This window comes from Notamacropus eugenii, chromosome 1 (genome assembly GCF_028372415.1).
Source record: "Notamacropus eugenii isolate mMacEug1 chromosome 1, mMacEug1.pri_v2, whole genome shotgun sequence".
Taxonomy (NCBI): domain Eukaryota; kingdom Metazoa; phylum Chordata; class Mammalia; order Diprotodontia; family Macropodidae; genus Notamacropus; species Notamacropus eugenii.
The window spans coordinates 41,984,080-42,005,385 of NC_092872.1; the positions used below are offsets into that span (position 1 = coordinate 41,984,080).

A 21,306-nucleotide genomic window follows, 5' to 3' on the forward strand; every position below is an offset into this window, starting at 1 on the left:
TGAGGAAACTGAACCAGACAGGGTTAAGTGACTTGCCCAGGGGCACACAGCTGGTAAGTTTCTGAGGTTGGATTTAAACTAGGAAGATGAGTCTTCCTAATTCCAAGCCCAGTGCTCTATCCTCTGCACCACCTAGATGCCCAGGGATAGAGAGATTAAGGCTAGATAAGGAGTTCAGAGAATGATCATCATGAAGATTGAATCATTGAATCCATGAGCACTGATGAGATCACCATGTGAGATAGCGTAGACAGAGCCCTGGGGGACATGATTAATAGGTACAACTGGAAAAAAGATCCAGCAATGGAGACTGAGAAGGAGCTTTCAGATAGGCAGAAGGACAGCTGAGAAAGAACACAATTCCCTTCTTGAAGTTACAGACATTTGATTTTGGCCATCCCTTACCCCTTATCTATCTTGGGAAGGGCACAGAATAGAGTACAAAAAGCATTGGATTAGATTGGGAGTCAAAGGAAAATGGACCAACTCCCAGGACTCCCTCTTATGAGCTGTGTGACCTTAGGTGAGTCACCTGACTGCTGGGGAAGTCAGTTTCTTAATCTGTAAAATGTAAAAAAGGAGGGGCAGGCTATAGACCAGATCTCTAACTTTAGAGATGTAGAGTAGTTTCCCTTCTGATTTTATATCCAGTGTCTATTCCTGATCACCCTACACTTGCACTACCCCTGCTGCAGACTTCTTGAGGGCTCTGGCCCCAAGGACGTACACACTGAAAGTTAAGTCTAAGCAACTAGCTTTCAGCAGGAACTCACCATGTGCCTTGCACTGTGTTAAGAGTTAAGGATATAAACCAAAGCAAGAAGAAAGATAATTCCTGTCCTGGAGGAACATTTTACATTTACATTCTAAGGAGGGAAGATTACATTTAAAAGAAAGCAGAAAAGCTGAAGGGGGGTAAGGGGGGAGTAGAGAGGGGCTCCTTCCAAAGAGTGTATTCAGGAGGAAGTCTGCAGAGTCAGTAGCAGAATGCAGACAAGAATTATGAAGTGAACCAAATAAATGATGTGTTATTTTGCTTAAGAGACCCTAGGGATTCTGGAAGACAACAGTTACTAAAGACTCAGCCTATTTAAAAAAAAATCTTCCCTCTATTTAGACACCTCAGATGGCCCTGCAGGCCTCCAGAACTTGTCATTTCATATTAACTTAGTCTGTGGAAGACCAGATGATGGATGATAGGCAGGCACACCCTTTGTTAGCAATACCTGGGTACTGTGAAACCTTACCAAGCTTCCCAAACAAATTCCCAATAGTATGAACTCAGTCACATCACATAAATTATAAAAAAAATCTAAATTCAGTGGGAAAATAAACCTATATTTCAAAATTCAGTCTTCACATCATTTACAGGCAGCTAGGTATTGTAGTGCTAGGCTTGGAGTCAGGAAGACCTGAATTCAAATCCAGCTTCAGACACTTACTAGTAAGTCACTTACCCTCGACCTGCCTCAGTTTCCCTCTTTTATAAAATGGAGATACATCTATCCCATAGGGTTATTAGTAGCTAGATAACAAAGTAGGTAGGATGCTGGGCCTGGAGTCAGGAAGACCTGAGTTCAAATCTGTCCTAGCTGTGAGAACCTGGGCAAGTTATTTAACTCTGTTTGCTTCAGTTTCCTCATCTGTCAAATGAACTAGAGAAAGAAATGGCAAACCTCTCCAGTATCTTTGCCAGGAAGACCCCCGAATGTCAGACATGACTGAAAAGACTGAACAACAACTTGTGAAAAGATGACACATATAAAAGTACCACACAAAATTTAATGCGCTATCTAAATGCTCGCTGTCATTATTACTGTTATTTTAAAATTAAAGAAGTAAGAAAAGGCTATGGGAGGACCCACTTGTTGAAATAAATTAGCAGTGAGCTTATCATCATTTGAAAAGCCTTTAGGAACAGTTGTCTTTAGTGCTCAGGTTGATAGGAGGATAAGGCTGGATTTCTAGCAACTTAGCTGTGATTAATATGTATGTAAATCAGAGTTTCTATAGGATTTTTGAAAATGGGTTTTCCTTTTTATATAGAGTTACCAGCAGGGATCAGGTTGGCTAGTTTTTTTATAATATTAACAATAACTACATTTCTGTAGCATTTTTGAAATGATCAAAGTGCTTCTCCCTCTCAAGATCCCTGTGAGGTGATAGAGTATGAGTGATAGTATTCCTGTTTTACAAGTGAGGAAACTGAGACTTAAATGACTCTTTTGAGATCACAGGACTAATAAATGAAAGAGCTAGAAATGTAATGTGGGTTTCCCAACTTCTAGGTCCAGTTTTCTTTATATCATACTTTCTTCTTACAAGTCAATCAGGCAACAAGGATCTATTAAACACTTCCCCAGACCCTATGTCAAGCCCTCAGGATAAAAGAAAAGTGAAAACAGCTGCTGCCTTCAAGGAGCTCCTATTTTAATGAAAATAACGCTGTGTACAAAATGTGTGCAATGAAAATAACGCTGATCCCAGTGGGGAAGTACTGGCAGTGAGAAAGACCAGGAGAGGCCTCCTGTGAGTGGGGGTGAGGTTGACCCTGAGTTTTGAAGGAAGAAGAGAGGTGGAGTTGGGGAGGGAGAGCATTCCAGGCCTGGAAGGAGGAAGGCAAAAGATGGAATGTCAGGAGTAAGGAAGTTATAGCCACATTGTAGAGTCCGTGGGCAGGAATAAAGTAAGAAGACTGGAAGGATAGGAAGGGGCCAGGTTGTAGCGGGTGTTCCATGCCAGAGGGCTTTACATTTGATCCTGGAATCAATAGCTACTAGAATTTTTAAGGTAGCTGGGTGATGCAGTGGATAGAGCTCCAGATCTAGAATCCAGAAGATTCAAGTTCAAATCTGGCCTGAGACACTTTACTAGCTGTGTGACCCTGGGCAAGTCACTTACTCCTGCTTGCCTCCATTTCTTCATATGTAAAATGAGCTGGAGAAGAAAATGGCAAACCACTCCAGTATCTTTGCCAAGAAAACTCCAAATAGGGTCACAAAGACACCACCGAAACAAGTGAACAAAAACATTGGAATGTATAGATTAAGGCAGGGAGGTAGTGACATGGTCAAACCTACACTTGAGTAAAATCCCTTTGGTAGCTGAGTGGAAGAAGAATTGGATGAAGGAGAGACTAAAATAGGAAGAGCGACCAGAAGGCTACAGCTATAGTCCAGGCATGAGGTGATACAGGACCTCACCAAAGTGACAGCTATATGACTGGAGAGAAGGGGACCTATCCAAGAGGTGTGGTGAAGGTAGAAATGATGCCTGATTAGATATAGGACAAGACCCTCAGAGGTCTGAGAATGCAAAGTGACTTGCCCAAGACCATACAGTTTTAGTAAGTACCAGGACTGGAATTTAAACCCAGGATTTGAACTCAAGTGTTATTCTATCATCAGCATAACTGTAGCCTTACCTCTTGATTATCATGAGATCTGACAAGACCCTCTACTTGGCAACACTTTGTTAACCATGATTTGGGGCTTCTACATTCATTTCCTAGCAGACTTTACCTTCTTATAAAATTATGCTACCCTGGGCAAACCCTGATTAACATCAGCCCCATATTCTCCACTCTCTCTATTTTAGGTATGCATAGAAGACAGTGTAGAATGAGCCAAAAGGCTGAACTAAGAGCCTGGGAGCCAAGCTGGCTGTGAGACTGATATTCCTTCCTCCGTGGACTCCTGTGACATCATTTCACATTGCTGTGTTACTGTATTTGCTCCAACCCTGGATTTTATGTCAATTACATAATGAAGAAATATCCTTGTTTTTAGGCCCATTTTCTAAAATCTGAGACTCAGATCTGGGGACTTCTTTGGGTCCACACCTAATACAGTGCACTTTGAGGGATGGCTCTTAAGAGCTTTATTGAAATGGTTCTAGACTCATACCTCTACCCCTTCCCCTTATTTTTTCCTTTTCTTTTTCTTTTTCTTTTTTTTTTTTGGTAAAACTGACAATTATTTCTATACTTTTTTGAAACATAGTCTTCTCTTTAAATAAAAATAATAAAACAAAACAAAAGCCCTACCTCATGTTTTTACACATACATATGCACACAAACACATGAAATAGCAAAAAAAAAATTTAAGAAGCAGCATAGAAGTTACTTATTTAAAACCATACACTGTATCCTTTTTCTTCCTATTTTCAGTATGTCAGGAGCTACTCCTCTTGCTCACCAATGTGTTAAAAATGTGTTCGAATATTTTTTGCCAGATTCATTTCATTGAATACCCTGATGTCCAAAAATATTCCTCATCATTTGCCAATCTGCTGACTATGTGGTTAAGAAAATAAATATATAACCTTTGTAAACTCTCTTAAGTTTACAATAAAAATTTGCAAAGTATGCTACTAATGAGGCTTTTCTATTTATTTTAAGACACTTGTTGTATGTCGGATGTCAAGCTATGATGGTTTCTTGAGAGCTGAATTCTCCTTTGAGCCAAACAATCACTGCAGAAATGGATGCCATGTCAAGCTTAATACTTTCTAATGAAGCCCAGATTGCAGTCTTCTCCTGCTGAATCCCAATGGGAACAAGGACTAAGTTAGGCAACACAGTGGAGGGGAAACACAGAAGCCAGAAGATTAAGTCCAGGTTTTGTCAGTAATTAACATTGTGACTGAAACAAGTCACTTCTTTCTGTGCACATCTTAGTCCTTCCTGTGAAATTAGAGGACTGGACTAGAGGGTTTCTGAGTTCCCTTCAGGCTTTGATAATCAAGAACCTGCCTTAGTCCTCATCCTCAATCTCTTAATCAGCAGGGATTTAGTAACTGTAATGTTAAGGGAACCTGCAGATCTTCTCTGCCCCTTAATAGGCCCATGTAACCTGCTTTGAGCTTTGGCGCAGCCCACCACTTGAGTCTCATGAAGCCCATGGTGGGAGGAGCTTGCTGAATGAGTGGAACAGGAAGGGTAGAGCAGGGAGAGAGAATGAGGCAAAGCTGGGAGAGAGCAGGCAGAGCACAGCAGCTAGCATGAGTGAGATTTTTGCTAAGGGAGCTTGTTTGTGGGGAGGCCTGATGGAGGGAAGGCTTGGGGATGGCCATGCTCCCTGCACTGACAATTTGTATAGATTTCTTTGTTATCATGGTGGAACTGGCTTTCTGGTATCTGAATAAATATTTTGATTTCATCTTTGAGGAAGATGGTTCATATTTTGCAAATGTACCTTGGAAATATGCCTATATATCTATAGAGGTTGCTGTGGGTATCACAGCAACCTTCCTGGTAATAAATACAAATATGCTGTCAGAGTTCTGGTTACTTCATCTGCCTAGAAATGTAGATCATGTGTCCTACATTTAAGAGAGTCTCAAAAATCGAAATCCTCTATCAACAAGTATTTCTTAAGGTCCTCCTATGTGCCGGGCACTGGGACTGCAAAAACAAAGCTGAAACAAAGATGGGGGATACATAACCGAAGATGAGGCCTTACCATTGAGGAATTTAGATTCTACTGGAAGAAATAATATCAACTATATTAGCATATATAAAATCATGGCATAGAATAATCATTGCAATACCACAAGCATTGCAGGCAACCTCTAACAAGGCTGCATGAGACAACCCAGGTGTGCCCCTACCAACCCGGTGGAATTGATATGAGCCAGGCATAAGCTAAAGGACTGCTTCTGATGGGAACTATCCAACTGTGGCTTGAAGATCAAGTCCCCAAAGGACTGGATGCACCGCACCTCTGGCTAAGCTATTGATGGTTCTTGCCCCCCTAGAGAGTTGATTATATACTTATCTGTCCATTAACTGTGATCCAGGCTCATCCTTTCCCTCCTCTCCTCTCCTGGAACCCCACAGGTGTCTCAAATGCCTTCCCTTGTGTAGGTCAAAATGCACCAAACAAAGGCCTCTTGCTTTTAGCATCATCAGCTGATTTACTTCCTTCTGTGAAAATCTCAAAAAGCAGCTCTAGCAGTTAGGCACAAACTCAGATTTGTGAAATACTTGAAGGTTCACAAAGACCTTTCTTCACAAGGACCCTGTGTGGAGATAAAATAAGAATTATTCCCATTGTAAGTGTTTGGAATCTGAGGCAAAAATAGATTATGGCTTGCCTGGAGACACATAACTAGTACAGTGCAGGGAGGGGATTTGGACCCACTTCTAACTCTTCCAAGTGCAGCACTCCTCTCACTCTACCATTCTGCCCCCTAGCTAGAATTGAAAGTTGCAAAGAGCGATAAGGCCCCAAAAGACCAGCTGAGAAATCTCTTGAAGAAGCTATTTATAATTCAAATTTCTCCTCATTTAATAAAGCCTTGTAGAATACTATTAGAATTCTCTAAGACCTTTATATATTTATATATAATACTTCATCCAAATCTTTTAATTTTGTGTTGAGATTAATCTCAGGGTTTTTTTGAGGTTTCATTACACTTCCTTCTTTCTTTGTGGAATATGTTTTGAAAATTTCCTTATTCTACCCCCTTTTCTGCTCCGCCATACCCAGAAGCTAATAACCTACACAGGGCTTATGTGAGGGGAACAAAGACCTTTGTATAGTCCCAGTCGGGTCCATTATAAAAGTTTATGTTAAATATATTCTTAGAGGAGAATAAATTGAGAAGAAAGGAGGTTTGGAGGTTTGGGAATTGTCAAAGAGGCCAGAGATTGAAATTTGGGAGAGGGAACTCAAGAAAGAGAACCAGAAAAGAGAGAAGGAAAAGGAGAAAGGTTGATAACATAAGAAAACAAAGTTGACTACAGCTGCCATCAAGGTGCTAATGAAGTGAGAAGAAAAGCAACTCAAAGTTGACGGCCTTCCAGTTTTCCCGGAGGTTGGCCATATGAACTATTATTAGCGAGAATGGCCAGGACTGAGGTTCTCACTTCCAGAAAGTCTGGACCAAGGAGAATTTGACAGTGACCTAAAAAAGAGCATATAATGTTTATCTTTCTGTCATAGTTAGAAAATTACTGGTGGTTGTTGTTGTTTAGTTGTATGATCCCATTTGGGGTTTTATTGGCTAAGATACTGGAGCGATCTGCCATTTCCTTCTCCACCTCATTTTATAGATGATGAAACTTAGTCAAATAGGATTAAGTGACTTGACCAAGGTCACACAGCTAGTAGGAGTCTGAGACCATATTTGAACTTATATTCCTGACTCCAGGAATGGCACTCTATCCACTTAGTTGCCCAGAAAATTAGCATCTCTGCTCAAAGGGCCTTTAAAACACATACACATACATGCGCACGCACACACACACACACACACACGACTTCTGTATAAAAACAGAGGAATAAAAAGATCTAAGAAGCAGGTGGGAATTTTGGCCTATGCCTGTAGCTTAGGGGATGGAGGGGGTGGACTTGGTAAACCCTCACACCAGTGGGTGTGGTGAGGAGGCGACCAAAATGGCAGAGTAGAAGTAGGGACTTGCTTGAGCTCTCCCCCAAAGCCCTCCAAATGGCCAAAAAATTCTAGAGCAGCAGAACCCCACCAAATGACAGTGAAACAAATTTCCAGCCCAAGACAACCTGGAAGGTCAACAGAAAAGGTCTGTTGCACCATTTTGATAGAGGAGAGCAGTCCAATGAGGGCCACACCAGCACAGACGACTGAATCACTGGCAGCAGGGGCAGTGTGCAGACTTCTCAACCCATAAACACCAAAGGCAACTTCTAGACATCATTTGGTGGCATCATTGGTCCTCTGCAAAGGAAGGGCCAACACCAACAAGTGAATCAAAGAATGTGACCCAAATTGGACCTGAGCAATAAAGAGGGTCTCCCTGAATAAAATGAAACTTGACCTTCTGAGGAGGAAGCTGCTACATGTCTATCTTTCAAGGAATGACGATAGAAAATCAATAGGTACTGTCAGGTTAAAGGTCATGGAAGAAGGGGCAGCAGTAGTGATTGAGGAATCCCTGCTGAGAGGTGGGATTTTAGAGTTAGAAAGGACCTTCATCTTCCTCATTATACAGATGAAGAAATACCACTTAATATTCCTGGGCCTTTAGGTTCCTCATCTGAAAAATTGGGAGTTGAAACCTCCTAATTGCCCCTAAAGGTCATTTCAGCTCCAGATCTATGATCCTATGAGACTGGCAAAGAAAGCTAAGAACAACAACAAAAAAAAAGAATTTTTAAGCTGTTTTAGGGAAGAGGGATCAAAGAAGGGTTAGAATTACTAGTTGGGTGGATTGGACCAAAATAATAAATAGGAAAAAGGCAAACCTGCTCAACTTTTATTGTGCTTTATTTCCTATACCAAGAAAAATGATCTTTGAATAAAAAGGAGACTAGAAATGAAAACTAGAGAGTTAAAACCTGAGATCAGTGGAGGATGATAAAGGCATCTTTTGTTGTCATTTAGTGGTTTTTGGTTGTGTCTGACTCTTTGGGACCTCTTGGGGTTTTCTTGGCAATGATACTGAAGTGGTTTGTCATTTGCTTCTCCAGCTCATTTTACAGATGAGAAAACTGAGGTAATCAGAGTTAAGTGACTTGCCCAGGGTCATATAGCTAGTAAGTGTCTGAGGTAGTATGTTAACTCAGGTCTTCCTGGGCTAGCTGGACAAACTACATTCCTAGAATCCTAAAACAATTGGCAGATATGATCACTGGGTCACTGTTTTGAAAGGAAGAGGTACAATAGAAAGCATTCAACAGAATTTCTAATACTTAAGTAATCTTCATTTCCCACCAGTCTACACTTCTATGAATTTCTCCATCATGCCCCAGAAACCTCTTCTTTCTGGAAAATTACTTCAGCCTTGAAACTCACAATTCTGAAATGACCTCTGCCCCTAAAGGCCCCTCCTCCTGATCAGATGGCTTCTCTCACAAACTCCATTTAAGGAGGGTGCCCAGGCCAACCTTCTCTTCATGTTGCACCAGATTACACCCCTCTGGATTTCTCTATCATGCTCCTGAGCCACCATGATTGCTATGGGTACCTTCTTCTCCCACATTCCCCTCTCCCCATCTTTTTCTTTATTCTGGTGTCTTTTATGTGTTAACTCCCACCATTAGAATGTAAGCTCTGCATTTCTTTTTCTTGTATTTGTATTGACTAATGATATTCTAACAGAAAAGATAGAGAAATGTTATCTGAACTATAGGACTTGGACCTGAATGAATGGACAGAACCAAAGAGTGGTTGGAAAGAAGGACTGCTAAGATATTTCAAAGTACAATGGGCTACGTTGAGAGTTGAGAGTTTCTTTTCAGGGGAATTATTTAAGCAAAAACAAGATGAGCATTTATTGGTTAAGTTGTAGAGTGGACTGTCTTTCAAGGATGGCCTCTGAGGTCTCTTCCCACTCAAAGACTCTCTTTGTTATCTGTTTAAGTGCCAACCTAAGAACAAAACCTGACTTCTTTGTGGTAACAAGATGACAAAGATTGGTTTTCAAAATGAATGAAACCAGGGCACTTATATATGGGAGGGAAGGGAGTAAGGGAAAAGGGTAGCATGTAAGTGTTCATGTGGGGTTTTGCAATGAGGAAGACAAAGTAGATTAGTTGTGTTTCTCCTGCAAAGTCGTCCCCAATTCTTATCCTTCTCCCTCCAAATGACCTTCCACTTTGAGAATGATGTAGCCCTTTGGTTTGCACCTCTCCAAGGCACCATCTGTATATTATTGTAAACTTTATTAACATCTGATTTCCCTTACTCAATTGCAAACTTCAAGAGGACAGGGATCTTTCTTATCCAAGTTTTGTGTCTGTCCCTAAGACATAGCACAATATCCGGCATACAACTGGTGCTTACTATTTGTTTGTTGTTATGTATTATTTTTCATCATGGAGATGATGTAGAGCACTAGAATTTGCAGATATTTAATTTGAATATAACATCCTAAAGCTTTGAATATTTTTCTTCCTCATCTACTTGCTTTTAAGGATCAGCAGATGGTTATGCTCAGACTAGTCAGATAATTCATTTTTACATTGATTTAAGAGTCTAAATTAATTGAGAGAAACTTGTCTTGCCATGCAAAGTAGCATGAAATCACACATTAATATATTCAATAAAAAGGACAAAATTTATTAAATAGCTATTGTACTGCTCTCTGGATCTTTTATTGGCAAAATTAATGTCACATTTTGATTACTATTTGACATTCACAATTAGAGCTGTCCAAAAACTGGATTAGACTGTAGGGGAAGTGGGGAGGGGGGATTTATAAGTGAGCTCTCCATTACTGTGGGTCTTCAAGAAGAGGCTGGATGGTCACTTATTGTGATAGAAAAGGGAGATACCTGCTTAAGTAAAGATTAAAGTAGATGAGGCAGAATTATAGAGTGGAAAGAGCATTGAATTTGACCCCAGGGAACCAGGGCTCCAATCCCAGCTCTGCTACATATTACTTATATAGTCCTTGGACAATTTTATAATCTCTTTTGGCTTCAGTCTCTTCAGGTAAATTGAGAGAGTTATCCTTGGACTGGTCTGCAATCATTTGTTAACTTTGTTAACTATTTGTTAACATTTACCATGTACCAGGCACTGGGCTAAGTATGAGAGTTACAAAGAAAAAAGTCCCTGACTTCAAAGAACTCCCATTCTGATAGAGGAGACAACCTGAAGATATGTAAATACAAGATCATATACAGAGTAAACTAGAGTATTCTCAGAGGGAAGGACCGGTAAAGGCTCCTTGGAGAAAGAGGGATGTTAGCTAAGACTTGAAGGAAGCCAAAGAATCTAGGGGGTCATTTCCACTTCTAAATCCTATGATTCAGTGACCCTTGTAATTCTTTTCTGAGATTTAATGATTCTATTATTTCAATCAATATTTTTAAAAAAAAAACACTCTAGATAAAGCATAAGTGTGGCACGTGCCCCTCCTCCCTTTTGTGTTGAAGTGAACAGTTAATGGTACAGATGGATCTCACTTTAAGCAAATCACCGATAGCGATTGCTCTCACTTTACAAAATGATTCTTTGAATCATAAGAGGATATATACTATCGGATTCCTTTAAATAGCAACTCGCCCAGCAAGCACTTAAGGAGCTGTTTATAGATGATGAGCCCCTGTCAAATCCCAAGTTACCTCCTGGCTGCCTTCCAGAAAAGCACCATATTACTTGAAATCATACAACTAAAAAGACTGAGTCTATAGAAAATTAAAGAATAGGGAGTTGTGATGAAGATTCTCTTATCCTGTTGCATGAAAAAATATCATTAATATTCATACTAAAACCTGTGCCTATATATTAGAAATGGGCCCACAGAGGTCAAGGATAGGGTGATTTGAGAGAAGTATGGAAAGGGAGGGAAATGGTGAGGAAGATAAATTCAGTCAGCTTTGCAATTTGGCCTGTGGTTAACCTTGCCTGACAAAGACCAAATATGAAACACATTATTCTCCTTTGGAAAAATAGGCTCATTCAGGTCAGAGAGTACCATCCCTGGTCCATTCGTCCTGCCTTGGAGGGTCTGAAGTGGCCAGACAGGGTGGGGAGCAGGGTGACATGCATACCCCACCAGATAGTGTTTCATAGCAGTTACCCCCAAGAGAATTCAAGCACTTTTACCTAGGGACCTCTATAGTCTGTCAATACCTGTGCAGGTTTATCTTGTACAGTATTACTGTTTGTACTTTCTATACTCCCAGAAAACTGTAGTGTATCCAGTATCCTTTCTATGTTCCCTGTATCCTTTATATGTACCCTGCATTTTCCTACCACTGTACCTCAGTTCATGCTGTTCCCCATGTTTGCGTTGCCATCCTCCATCCCCCAGCCACCTTCCACCTGCTGAATTCCTACCCATCCTTTAAAGCGCAAATCAAATGCCATCTCTTCCAGGTAGCCTTTTCTGATCGAGCCCATTCCCAGTCTGAAATGACCTGACTTCGTATAGCATGTTGCTTGCTCTTTTCCAATGCATTTGAGCTTCTAAGGCCATCTAATACACCTATGGCTTTTTATGCAATCGTTAACTTGCACATGATAACAAAGGGATACTGTGACCAATGTTTGGTCAAGAGCAAAGCAATTCAATCTTGAATGCTTTCCATCAAGTCTTCATCCCCAACTGCCATGCATACCACCCAGCCCCTAAGGCTAGTCTAGGGGGAACCACAAAGCTCTCTATTCCTCTTTAAAGGATGGCTGCCATTCACCCCTTAGCAATCTCTCTGTGGGCGATATGCTCCTCCTAAGTTGGTGTTTCCATCATTATAATTAAACAACATAGCCCTTACCTCATTAGCTCCTCCATGAACCCAAGTTGTATCCCTACTATGTGACTGTTAAGGTATCTACAAGAGCCTGCTATAAACAATCTTTAATCAGAATATCACCAAGACATCATAGCAAGTTGACACTGAAGCCCTCAGGACATACATCTGGTGAGGTTATCCTGTTTGAGAATGATAGTACACCGGTTTTATCAAACCCCAAAACAATACGCATCTTCTTCAATAAATTCATGATTTTTTAAAAGAGATCAGCTTAATAATCCATATAGGAAAAACAAAATTGAAAAACAATATGATGCTTATCTAGTCTATGACACACAATTGGAAGGCCAGTTCATTGAGTTAACACATTAATACACACAACTAGAACAAACACTTGTCTAAACTGACAGTGAGTTAGATACAGAATTGAACAGAGAGAAGCATTTGGGAAGTGCTTTTAATAAGACAAGGCAAAAGAAAACCATCCTTCTCCTTAACACATCTTCTCCCAGTGATTCTGCATAGTTGCAGATCTTAAAATAGTAAAATCTATTGGAGAATCAAGTTGTGGGCTACCCAAAGGACAAAACAAGAGATACACAGTGAATGTAATTAGGAAGCAGTCCATTTCCAATGATGATCCACTTGCAGGAAGTGGGATTAGGAATATTATAGAGAAAATAGATCACTCAAAAAATCAGCTAGTCATGTTGTAACAGTGAAAGATAACAGCTATATTGCTGTACTTGTGACCACAAAATGTAAAAAGAAATAGAAATAGACCTGCAGCAGCATTTTGGTTGAAGAGGCATGTTTGGGTAAGCTTAGATCTGTGCCAGTGGTGAGAAAAGTCAAAAATTATGAATAGTGAATTATTCAAGTTTATTATTGAGTTGCGTTGAATGCATACACATAGTGAGTACTTAACAAATATTAATTAATAGGAGTAATGATGATGTCAAATTCCTTGAATTATTTAGATTCAGGTCCACATGTACATCAACTAATGGATTTTCCACAGAAGCAGCCTTAAAGAGTACCTTTGGAATACTGTATTCTGCCAAGGCATAAGTAATTAATTATTGGTTGATTCAGGCTCCCAACCGTTAAAGGGAAGTCATCTCCTAAAGATGAATTCAATTCAGTTCAACAAATATTTATTAAATATCTACTGTGTGTGTACAGGGCTAGGAGACAAGTCTTCATGATACAAAGACATAAACAAGACCAGCCCTCAAAGAGTTGATTGTCAATAACCTTTTCTCTGAAGAGGGAGACAAGGCCAAACCACCTTTACCATGTGCCTGACTACCAGTGTGACCTGGATGTCACTAAGAGTTGCCAACTACCTATTTTCAAGGCTCTGGGCTAGTTGCTGGAGGTACAAAGACAAAAATCAACTCTCCTCTTTCACGGATCTACATTTTGCTCTTGGAGGGGGAGGAGGTATGACGTGCACATAGGAAAATATAAACAAAGTAATTTTGGAGAATTGGCAAAGTAAATCTGAAAAGGCTGTTCCAAGAGATGTCGTTTGGGTTGAGCCTTGAGGGCAGCTAGAGATTCTAATGGGAATTATGTGAGGAAGGGAGGTATGTCAGGCATGAGCAGCCTAGGCTCTACACAAAGACTTGGAGTAGGAGATAGAATGCTGAAACCAGGCCAAACCAAGGAGACCAGCTGGGCTGGGATGAAGTATGCATGACAGAGAGGATCCTGGCCAAAATGTACGTTTTTAGTGTCAGACCATCCCAGCTCTGCTTCTAACCAGCTGTGTGACTTTGGACATGTCACTTAAGTTCTTTGGGCCTCAGTTAGCTCATCTACAGAATGAAGGGACCTGGAAGGTCCTTACAAGTCTAAATCTATGACCCTAAGACTTACCTTATTTGGGAGAGGCTGAAGCTTGAGGATGATGATTCTTTAAAGAAAGTTGATCTTGTTCTTCTTCAACATAGGTTGGGAAAAAAAGGGAGAGTAGCTAGGTGATACAGTGTATAGAGAGCACAGGGCCTTGAGTTCAAGACCTAAGTTCAAATCCAGCCTCAGACATTTACTTGCTCTGTGAGCCTGGGCATGTCATTTACTTCTGCCTCAGTTTTCTCATCATAAAATGGGTATAATAATAGTTTCTACTTCCCAGGGTTGTTATGAGTATCAAATGAGATAATAATTCTAAAGCACTTAGCACAGTGCCTGGCACATACTGAGCACTTTATAAATATTAGCTACTATTGATATTCCAAAGAGAGTTAATAGATGGCTAGATGTGCTACTCGGCTCTGCAAATCCCAAACTCTGATTTTTGAGAGGGCTTGGGCTGCATTAAGTCTATTGCTCTTCCTGAATGTTTGCAGCTGATGAGCGATGAGCCTTTCACCCAGCTAGGGGCTGAAGGGCACCCGCACAGCTGCAAGAGCAGCTTATTTCATTTATTTTGATTTATTAAAAATATGCTGCTACCCTAAGGCCCCTAGGCTCCCATATCAAAACGTGAATGTGCCAATTAAGTTAAATGAAATGCAGCAGGTTAAAAGGAGCTCATAAACAAAGGAAGTTTTGTGAATTTTTTTTCTGAAGCCAAAAGACTTTTGTAGGTAAGGAAACACCAAGTCACCAGAGGTCAGTGATCCAGGCCCAGCATTTCATGGGCCAAAGTGGGGAGGGGGGGAGAAGGAACTGCCTCCACTGATGCAGATCAGCAACTCGTTTGCCTGCAGACACTATGAGGTTAAGTGACTTGCTCATGATCACTAAGCTAATCTATGTCAGAGGCAGGTTGCAGGAGTCAGGTCATGCTAACTCCATGATGCTTCTCAGATGGTTGTTTTACACATAGATGTAGATGTATAGTATTGTAATTAAGGTGACACCAGTCATACCATAGTGGGAGGGAAAGAAGGAAGGAAGGAAGGAAGGAAGGAAGGAAGGAAGGAAGGAAGGAAGGAAGGAAGGAAGGAAGGAAGGAAGGAAGGAAGGAAGGAAGGAAGGAAGGAAGGAAGATAGGAAGGAAGGGAGGGAGGGAGGAAGGAAGGAAGGAAGGAAGGAAGGAAGGAAGGAAGGAAGGAAGGAAGGAAGGAAGGAAGGAAGGAAGGAAGGAAGGAAGGAAGGAAGGAAGGAAGGAAGGAAGATAGGAAGGAAGGGAGGGAGGGAGGAAGGAAGGAAGGGAGGGAGGGAGGGAGGGAGGGAAGAAGGAAAGAGACAGAGACAGAGAGAGACTGTGAGGGAGAAAGTCCCAGGCATTGTGCGAAGCACTTTACAAACATTACCTCATTTGATCGTCACAACAACCCTGCAAGGGAGCTGTTATTGTTATTTCCAGAAACTGTGGCAAAGAGCAGTTAAGTGGTTGCCCAAAGTCATACAGCTAGTGTCTGAGGCCCAGTTTGAACTCAGGACTTCCTAACTCCAGGCTCAGCGCTCCATTGACTGTACTGTACTGTTCTGACTCTCAGGACACAAAAAGGGAGGACAATAAGTCCTAGGAAATAACTCTCTGTGCTTAATGGACTTCCCTGCTTTTAACACAGTAGAAGAGCTATAAGGTCATAGGTCAGGACTGCCAGGAGCCTGAGACTGTGTAACTCTAGGTAACTGTTGTCATCTGCCCATTCCAGGGGAAGTCTTTACATGCTTAGGGTAGACATCCCTAACTCTCTGACAGGTTTGAGGCCCACTAGTTACCTTCAACCTGGTTTAGCCTGTTTGCCAAGACAGTTTTACCCAGGTGTGGCCACCGCACATGCCACAGCTTCTTGGAGCCACAGGTGAAAGGTTGGTGACAGGTGAACACCAAAGGTGAATAAGCAACCCTGAAAATGTGCCAAATAAGTGCCAAGCATTCAAACTCTACTGCAGAGAGTACAAATCCTGATGGGTTAGTCACATAACCCAAATGCTGCCAAATGCACATTTACCTAAAAGACAATTTTTATGAAGAACTCACTTAAGGCAAACGCTCACATGGATGTCAGAAGACACAGTACAAGGACACTCTCAAGGTCTCTCTGAGGAACTTTTGTACTGATTGTGAGATATTGGAGATGCTGGCACCAGATCGCCTAGCACAGTGTGCCCTCATCTTTTTGGATGCTGTGTTCTTTGAGCAAAGCAGAATTACAATAGTACAAAGGAAACATGAGATGTGCAAATCTAGAGATATCCCAAATATTCAAATGTACTATTTGTGCCCAACCTGTATTGAATTCATGTTTGACTCATCAGTCACAGTTGAACACACTTTGACCCCAACATCATGATGTCATCAGTCCTCTGACTACAAAAAAATGAGCAGCAAAGACCCTAGTCAAGTCATGCCTTTGTTTCCTCATCTATAAAATAAGGATAATAATAGCTCCTACTTCATATGGTTGTTATAAGGACCAAAATCAGATACTGCTTATGAAGTACTTTGCAAAACCTTAAAATGCTATATGAATGTTAGCTGTCATTGTTACTAACATTATTAAATCATCATCTTTCCCAGACATATGTCCTGATCGCCTAGCTCGTGGAGCTCCACAATCAGCTGCATGTCACAGTCTGGACAGTAAGCATCCCATGTCCTAAGGTCGCACAATAGATGTCATACCTGGGATTCGAACCCAGATCTCTAACTACAAAGCCTCTTTACATTTCATTAGTTTGCATTTCTCTTCCAGAGCCAGCATGGAACAGTGGAAAGAATGCTGCTGTGGGAGTCTGAAGATCTATTTTCAAATACCAGCCATGCCTGTGGTGCAAGTTATTTAACCTCCTGGACCCAATTTCCTCCTGTATAAATTGAAGGGTTTGGCCTAGGAGACCTCCAAGATCCTTTCTAATTCTAAATCCATGACATGATGAAGACAGACCAAGAACTTGGGATTGTTTTGCAGCTGATGCTATGAACTTTGGTCAACATATGTCCTAAGTAATACTCTAGCTCTGGAAGATCGAATGTAATCCCCTTAGTGGCAGGGATTGTATCATTTTCATCTTTAAATCCCCAGTACCTAGCATACAGAAAGCACTTCATAAGTGCTTGTTGACTGATTAACTAATCGAAGTATCCAATAATATAATGATGATATGGAGCTTCTTGGATAATTCAATTATTCACATATAAATGTGTAATGGATAGAATTCTGGTCACCTATTTGTAAGAATTAAATTCTTTCCATTAATGCTTTGAGTTGATTCAGATTCATTCTTTGGCAGCACTCTCACTATCTGTATTTCCTGGGATCTCCAGGGATATGTTTGGACACCTTGTGTTTTGTCCTAAAGGCTGAAACTTCAGCACACGCAAAGAACTTTTCTAATTGTGAGTTGTGTTTTTGTTGTGCTTTGTTGCTTTTTTTGTAGCCATTTTGTGGAATCTCTATGGCAAATGATTTGATAAGCAAGGAAGTCTATCCCAACCTATACACAAGGAAAACTGACTGTGGTTAGGATTTTAAGAACCAGAGAAAAATGTGTTACTGAGGCTTCATGTTCCAAATTTAATTCACTTTTTCTCCAATGACCTTAGTTTCCAACCAGGCACTGGTGAAAACAAACCAAAAAGCAGTAAATATCAGTTGGCAGGTAGCACCAGCATCAATAGCCAGATGTGCCAGACACCAACTCATTCATCCTGAGACCATGCCCTGGGGGAGTTCCTCCACTTAGCTTTGGAACTCCAGCCTGGGCTTTGTTGTCCTGCTAGGTGAGTGTGTGAGCAGCAGACTAATACAGCCTACTATGTCTACCTGGACCCAACCAAGCCCTGCTTCTTATCTCATCTAGCCTTCCACTCCGATGGTCTACTTGCTGCATTCCCCACCCCTATCCCCATCTCCCATTTCCAGTTCTTGCTCAGAGAACAAAAATTAAATCAATATTATTGTCCTTTCTGCACAGTGCATGTCAGCTGGCTGCCCTGTGGTTCCATTCACCATCCCTGTGATTCTCCAGACCCAAACCAATCCTTAGCCATATTCACTTATGTATGCTTCTGTTGTTGTAACTGTAGTTGAGTCATTTCAGTCATGTTCCTTGGCAAAGCTACTGGAGCAGTTTGTCATTTCTTTCTCCAGTTCATTTTTACAGATGAGAAAACCAAGGCAAGCACAGTTATATGAGCTGTCCCAGGGTCACACGGCTAGTAAGTGTCTGAGGCCACATTGGAACCCAAGTCTTCCTGACTCTAAGCCTGGCACTATCTACTGAGCTGCCTAGCTGCCCTATTTAAGCGATCTCCTCCATTAGAACATGAGCTCCTTGGAGATGGACAGATAGCCATAAAAAGCCTCGATTAAGCTTTACTATGTTCCAGGCACTGTGCTAAGTAAGGACACAAAAACAAGCAAGCAAGATAGTCTCTACCCTGGAGTTTACATTCTAATAGGGGAAGACAGCAAATACAGGGGAACTCAAAGGCGGGGATGGCTATGATTTGGAACTTGGGTCCACAGGGCAAAATAAGAGAAAAGTTCACCTACCAGAGCCAAGGGGAGTTTCAGGGCAGAGTCCCAAATTCCAGGAGGGGAGAAACATTGATGATGATATGAATACAAGTACCATGGTTTAGAAATAGTGGCCAGGAAATTGTGTGGAGGCCGGGTTGGGCCTCTACAAGGCAGGTTGGGGACTGTCTCTCTTTTGCATTGGTAATACCAATTCTAACACAGTGCCTGGAACATAGTAAGCACTTATATGCTTTTTATTTATTCATCTAGTCGACATTTATTAAACACCTGCTAGGTGCGAAACATTATAGAAGAGCTATGATAGAAATATACAAATCCTATTCTCAGGGAAAATCTAATAGCATATGGGAGAGAAGCCAGGTACACAAATAACCATAATATAAGAGAGAATGGGTTAAGGGGGAAAAGGAGATATCCAGGCAACATAGCATGAGAACTATCTGGAGGAGAAATCATTTTTATTAAGCATGGGGGGATCCAGGAAAGATTCAGAGAGGAGGTGAGAGCTGAGTTGGCACTTGAAGAAAGAGAAGAACTTTAACTGACGGAGATGAGGATGGGAGGAGAATGAATATTCCCAGGCTTAGAGGACCTAGTGAGAAAAGGTACTGAGATGAAAGAGGACAGGCAAGGGGAATATAAAATAGTTCCCTTTGACCAACTTGCAAAATGCATGAAGGGAAGTAGTAGGCAGTAAGTCTAATTTGAAACCAGATTGTGAAGACCTTGAATATCATAATCTGCATTTTATGCCTCCCTTGTGTAGAGAATCTGCATCACCTTCCTGTCTGATGGAGATCCTCTGGGCCTGAAAAAAATGATACACAGACACAAAGGCCAACAGCTCAATTTCTGATGATCCTGGTCCAGAAAAAGGACTGTTTCTCCTCTCTCTGGGAGGAGACATAACAGGATGAAAAGGTCAATAACAGTGCTTTGTATCTCCTTTCTCTTTTTTATTCTCTTTCTTTCTTTTGTCTTTGCAACCTGTCTCATCTAGGGAGTGAGAAGCGAACCCGTGTAAGAGAGAGAGTTTATATATTTCTTTTGCATGTTATTCTACATTATTAAAAATATGTGATCACCACATACTGGGTTTGAATTAATAAGTATAGTGGGAAGTGGCTTGAAATACAGGAGCCCTTCTAAGAAGTAGGAATATAATGAACCAGATATGTGTCATATTTTAAAGATTCATGTTCCATTTCATCTCCTAGTACCAGGGGCTCTTAACCTTTTTTTGTATCCTGGACCATTTTGGCAGAAGACTATGGACCCCTTCTCAGAGTAATGTTTTAAATGAACAGAATAAAATACATAGGAATGCAAAGGGAATCAATTACATTGAAATACAATTATCAAAATAATTTAAAAACACATTCACCAACCCAGGGTTAAAAAGCAATGTGGACCTCACCTCAAATAGAACCCAGCCAACATAATTTTAAGGAAATCAAGCCCTTTCCAAATCAAACAAAACCACAGTGTTGAGTAAAGGGACCCCTTGGATTTGCTTAGCCTTCTAGACTTGCTGGAAAATGACAAATCAGGCTGCATGTAAAACTAAAAGAGTCTCAAATATTTGTGAGTATTGTGTACCACCTGGTGGCCAAATAAAGTATTGCAGCTTGTATTAATTTAGATTCCCTCACATACTCCCTGTCAAATGATTCCAAGTGTAGATAAGGGGAGGGAGATTTTTGAGCCAAAGTGGTGTGCTTGAAAGGCAAGCTGAATTAACTGAATTGTTTTTTTTGTTTGTTTGTTTAATTAGAATTGCAACAGAGTGTATTCAGAAGATTTTCTAGGCAGTTATATGGGGGATGGATTGTGGAAAGTATAGACTCTCTTAGAAAACTATTCATATATTTTTAGAAAGTTATGGTAGTAGCCTAGGTGAACAGGGAGAAGGACCTCAGCTAAGATGGTTGCAATAAAAAAAAAGAAGAGGGATCCAGGTGTGAGAAATGTGGTGAGGTCATAGAAACAACAGAATGTGCCAATAGAGACCATTTCATTTCATTGGTGGTACTTACATCACCAGCTCCTAACACAATCCTTGGCATATAGTAAGTGCTTAATAAATGCATGTTACTTGATTGATTGTCAACTGATTGGATCAAGGATGGAGTGTGAGTGAAGGGGGGAAGTCCCAAAGTAAATGTAAATCATGCTGCACCAATCACAAGCCAAGTCACCAGAAGTTCTGTAGTATCTTCAATAAAAATCCCAGTTCGGATTAAGAGCAGGTTTAATCAAAATATATATAAAAATATAATAATATAAATCACTTAAAGTTTACAAAACATTCAACTCATTTTAACCTCACAATTCTGTGAGGTAGGCACTATTATTTTTCTCTTTTTACAGATAAGGAAACTGAAGTAGATAGTGATTAAGTGACTTTTTCAGGGTCACACAGCTAGTGTCTGAGACAGAGTTTGACTTTAGGTGTGATGGGAATCTTTCATTTTCCTTTTAATCTATTTTATTTTTCCATTCCTCCGAGAACATTTTGGTTAACTGAAACCTGTTTTTTGGGGTTTTTTTGTTAACATTAATGTCACCTGGTCAAAAAACCAATTGACTCATGGAATGATCCTATTAAGGGAAGACTTTTGGCATTCTTGAGATAAGATACCAAATGACAATAAGAAAGGAATGCATGC

General features: G+C 40.7%; 1 protein-coding gene across 2 annotated transcripts in view; it reads left to right on the plus strand.

Annotated features, from left to right (window-relative positions):
• LOC140497018 (histone-arginine methyltransferase CARM1-like) overlaps window positions 1–5,065 on the plus strand; it is a 274,761-nt gene extending 269,696 nt beyond the window's left edge. The window contains exon 13 of one of the 2 annotated variants that reach the window (XM_072597490.1): window positions 3,598–5,065. In XM_072597490.1, coding sequence (XP_072453591.1) covers window positions 3,598–3,607 — 10 coding nt within the window. In that variant the 3' untranslated portion in view covers window positions 3,608–5,065. The remainder of the gene's footprint in view (window positions 1–3,597) is intronic. The other variant, XM_072597508.1, reaches the window with a different exon arrangement.
• Window positions 5,066–21,306: the final 16,241 nt, after the last annotated feature.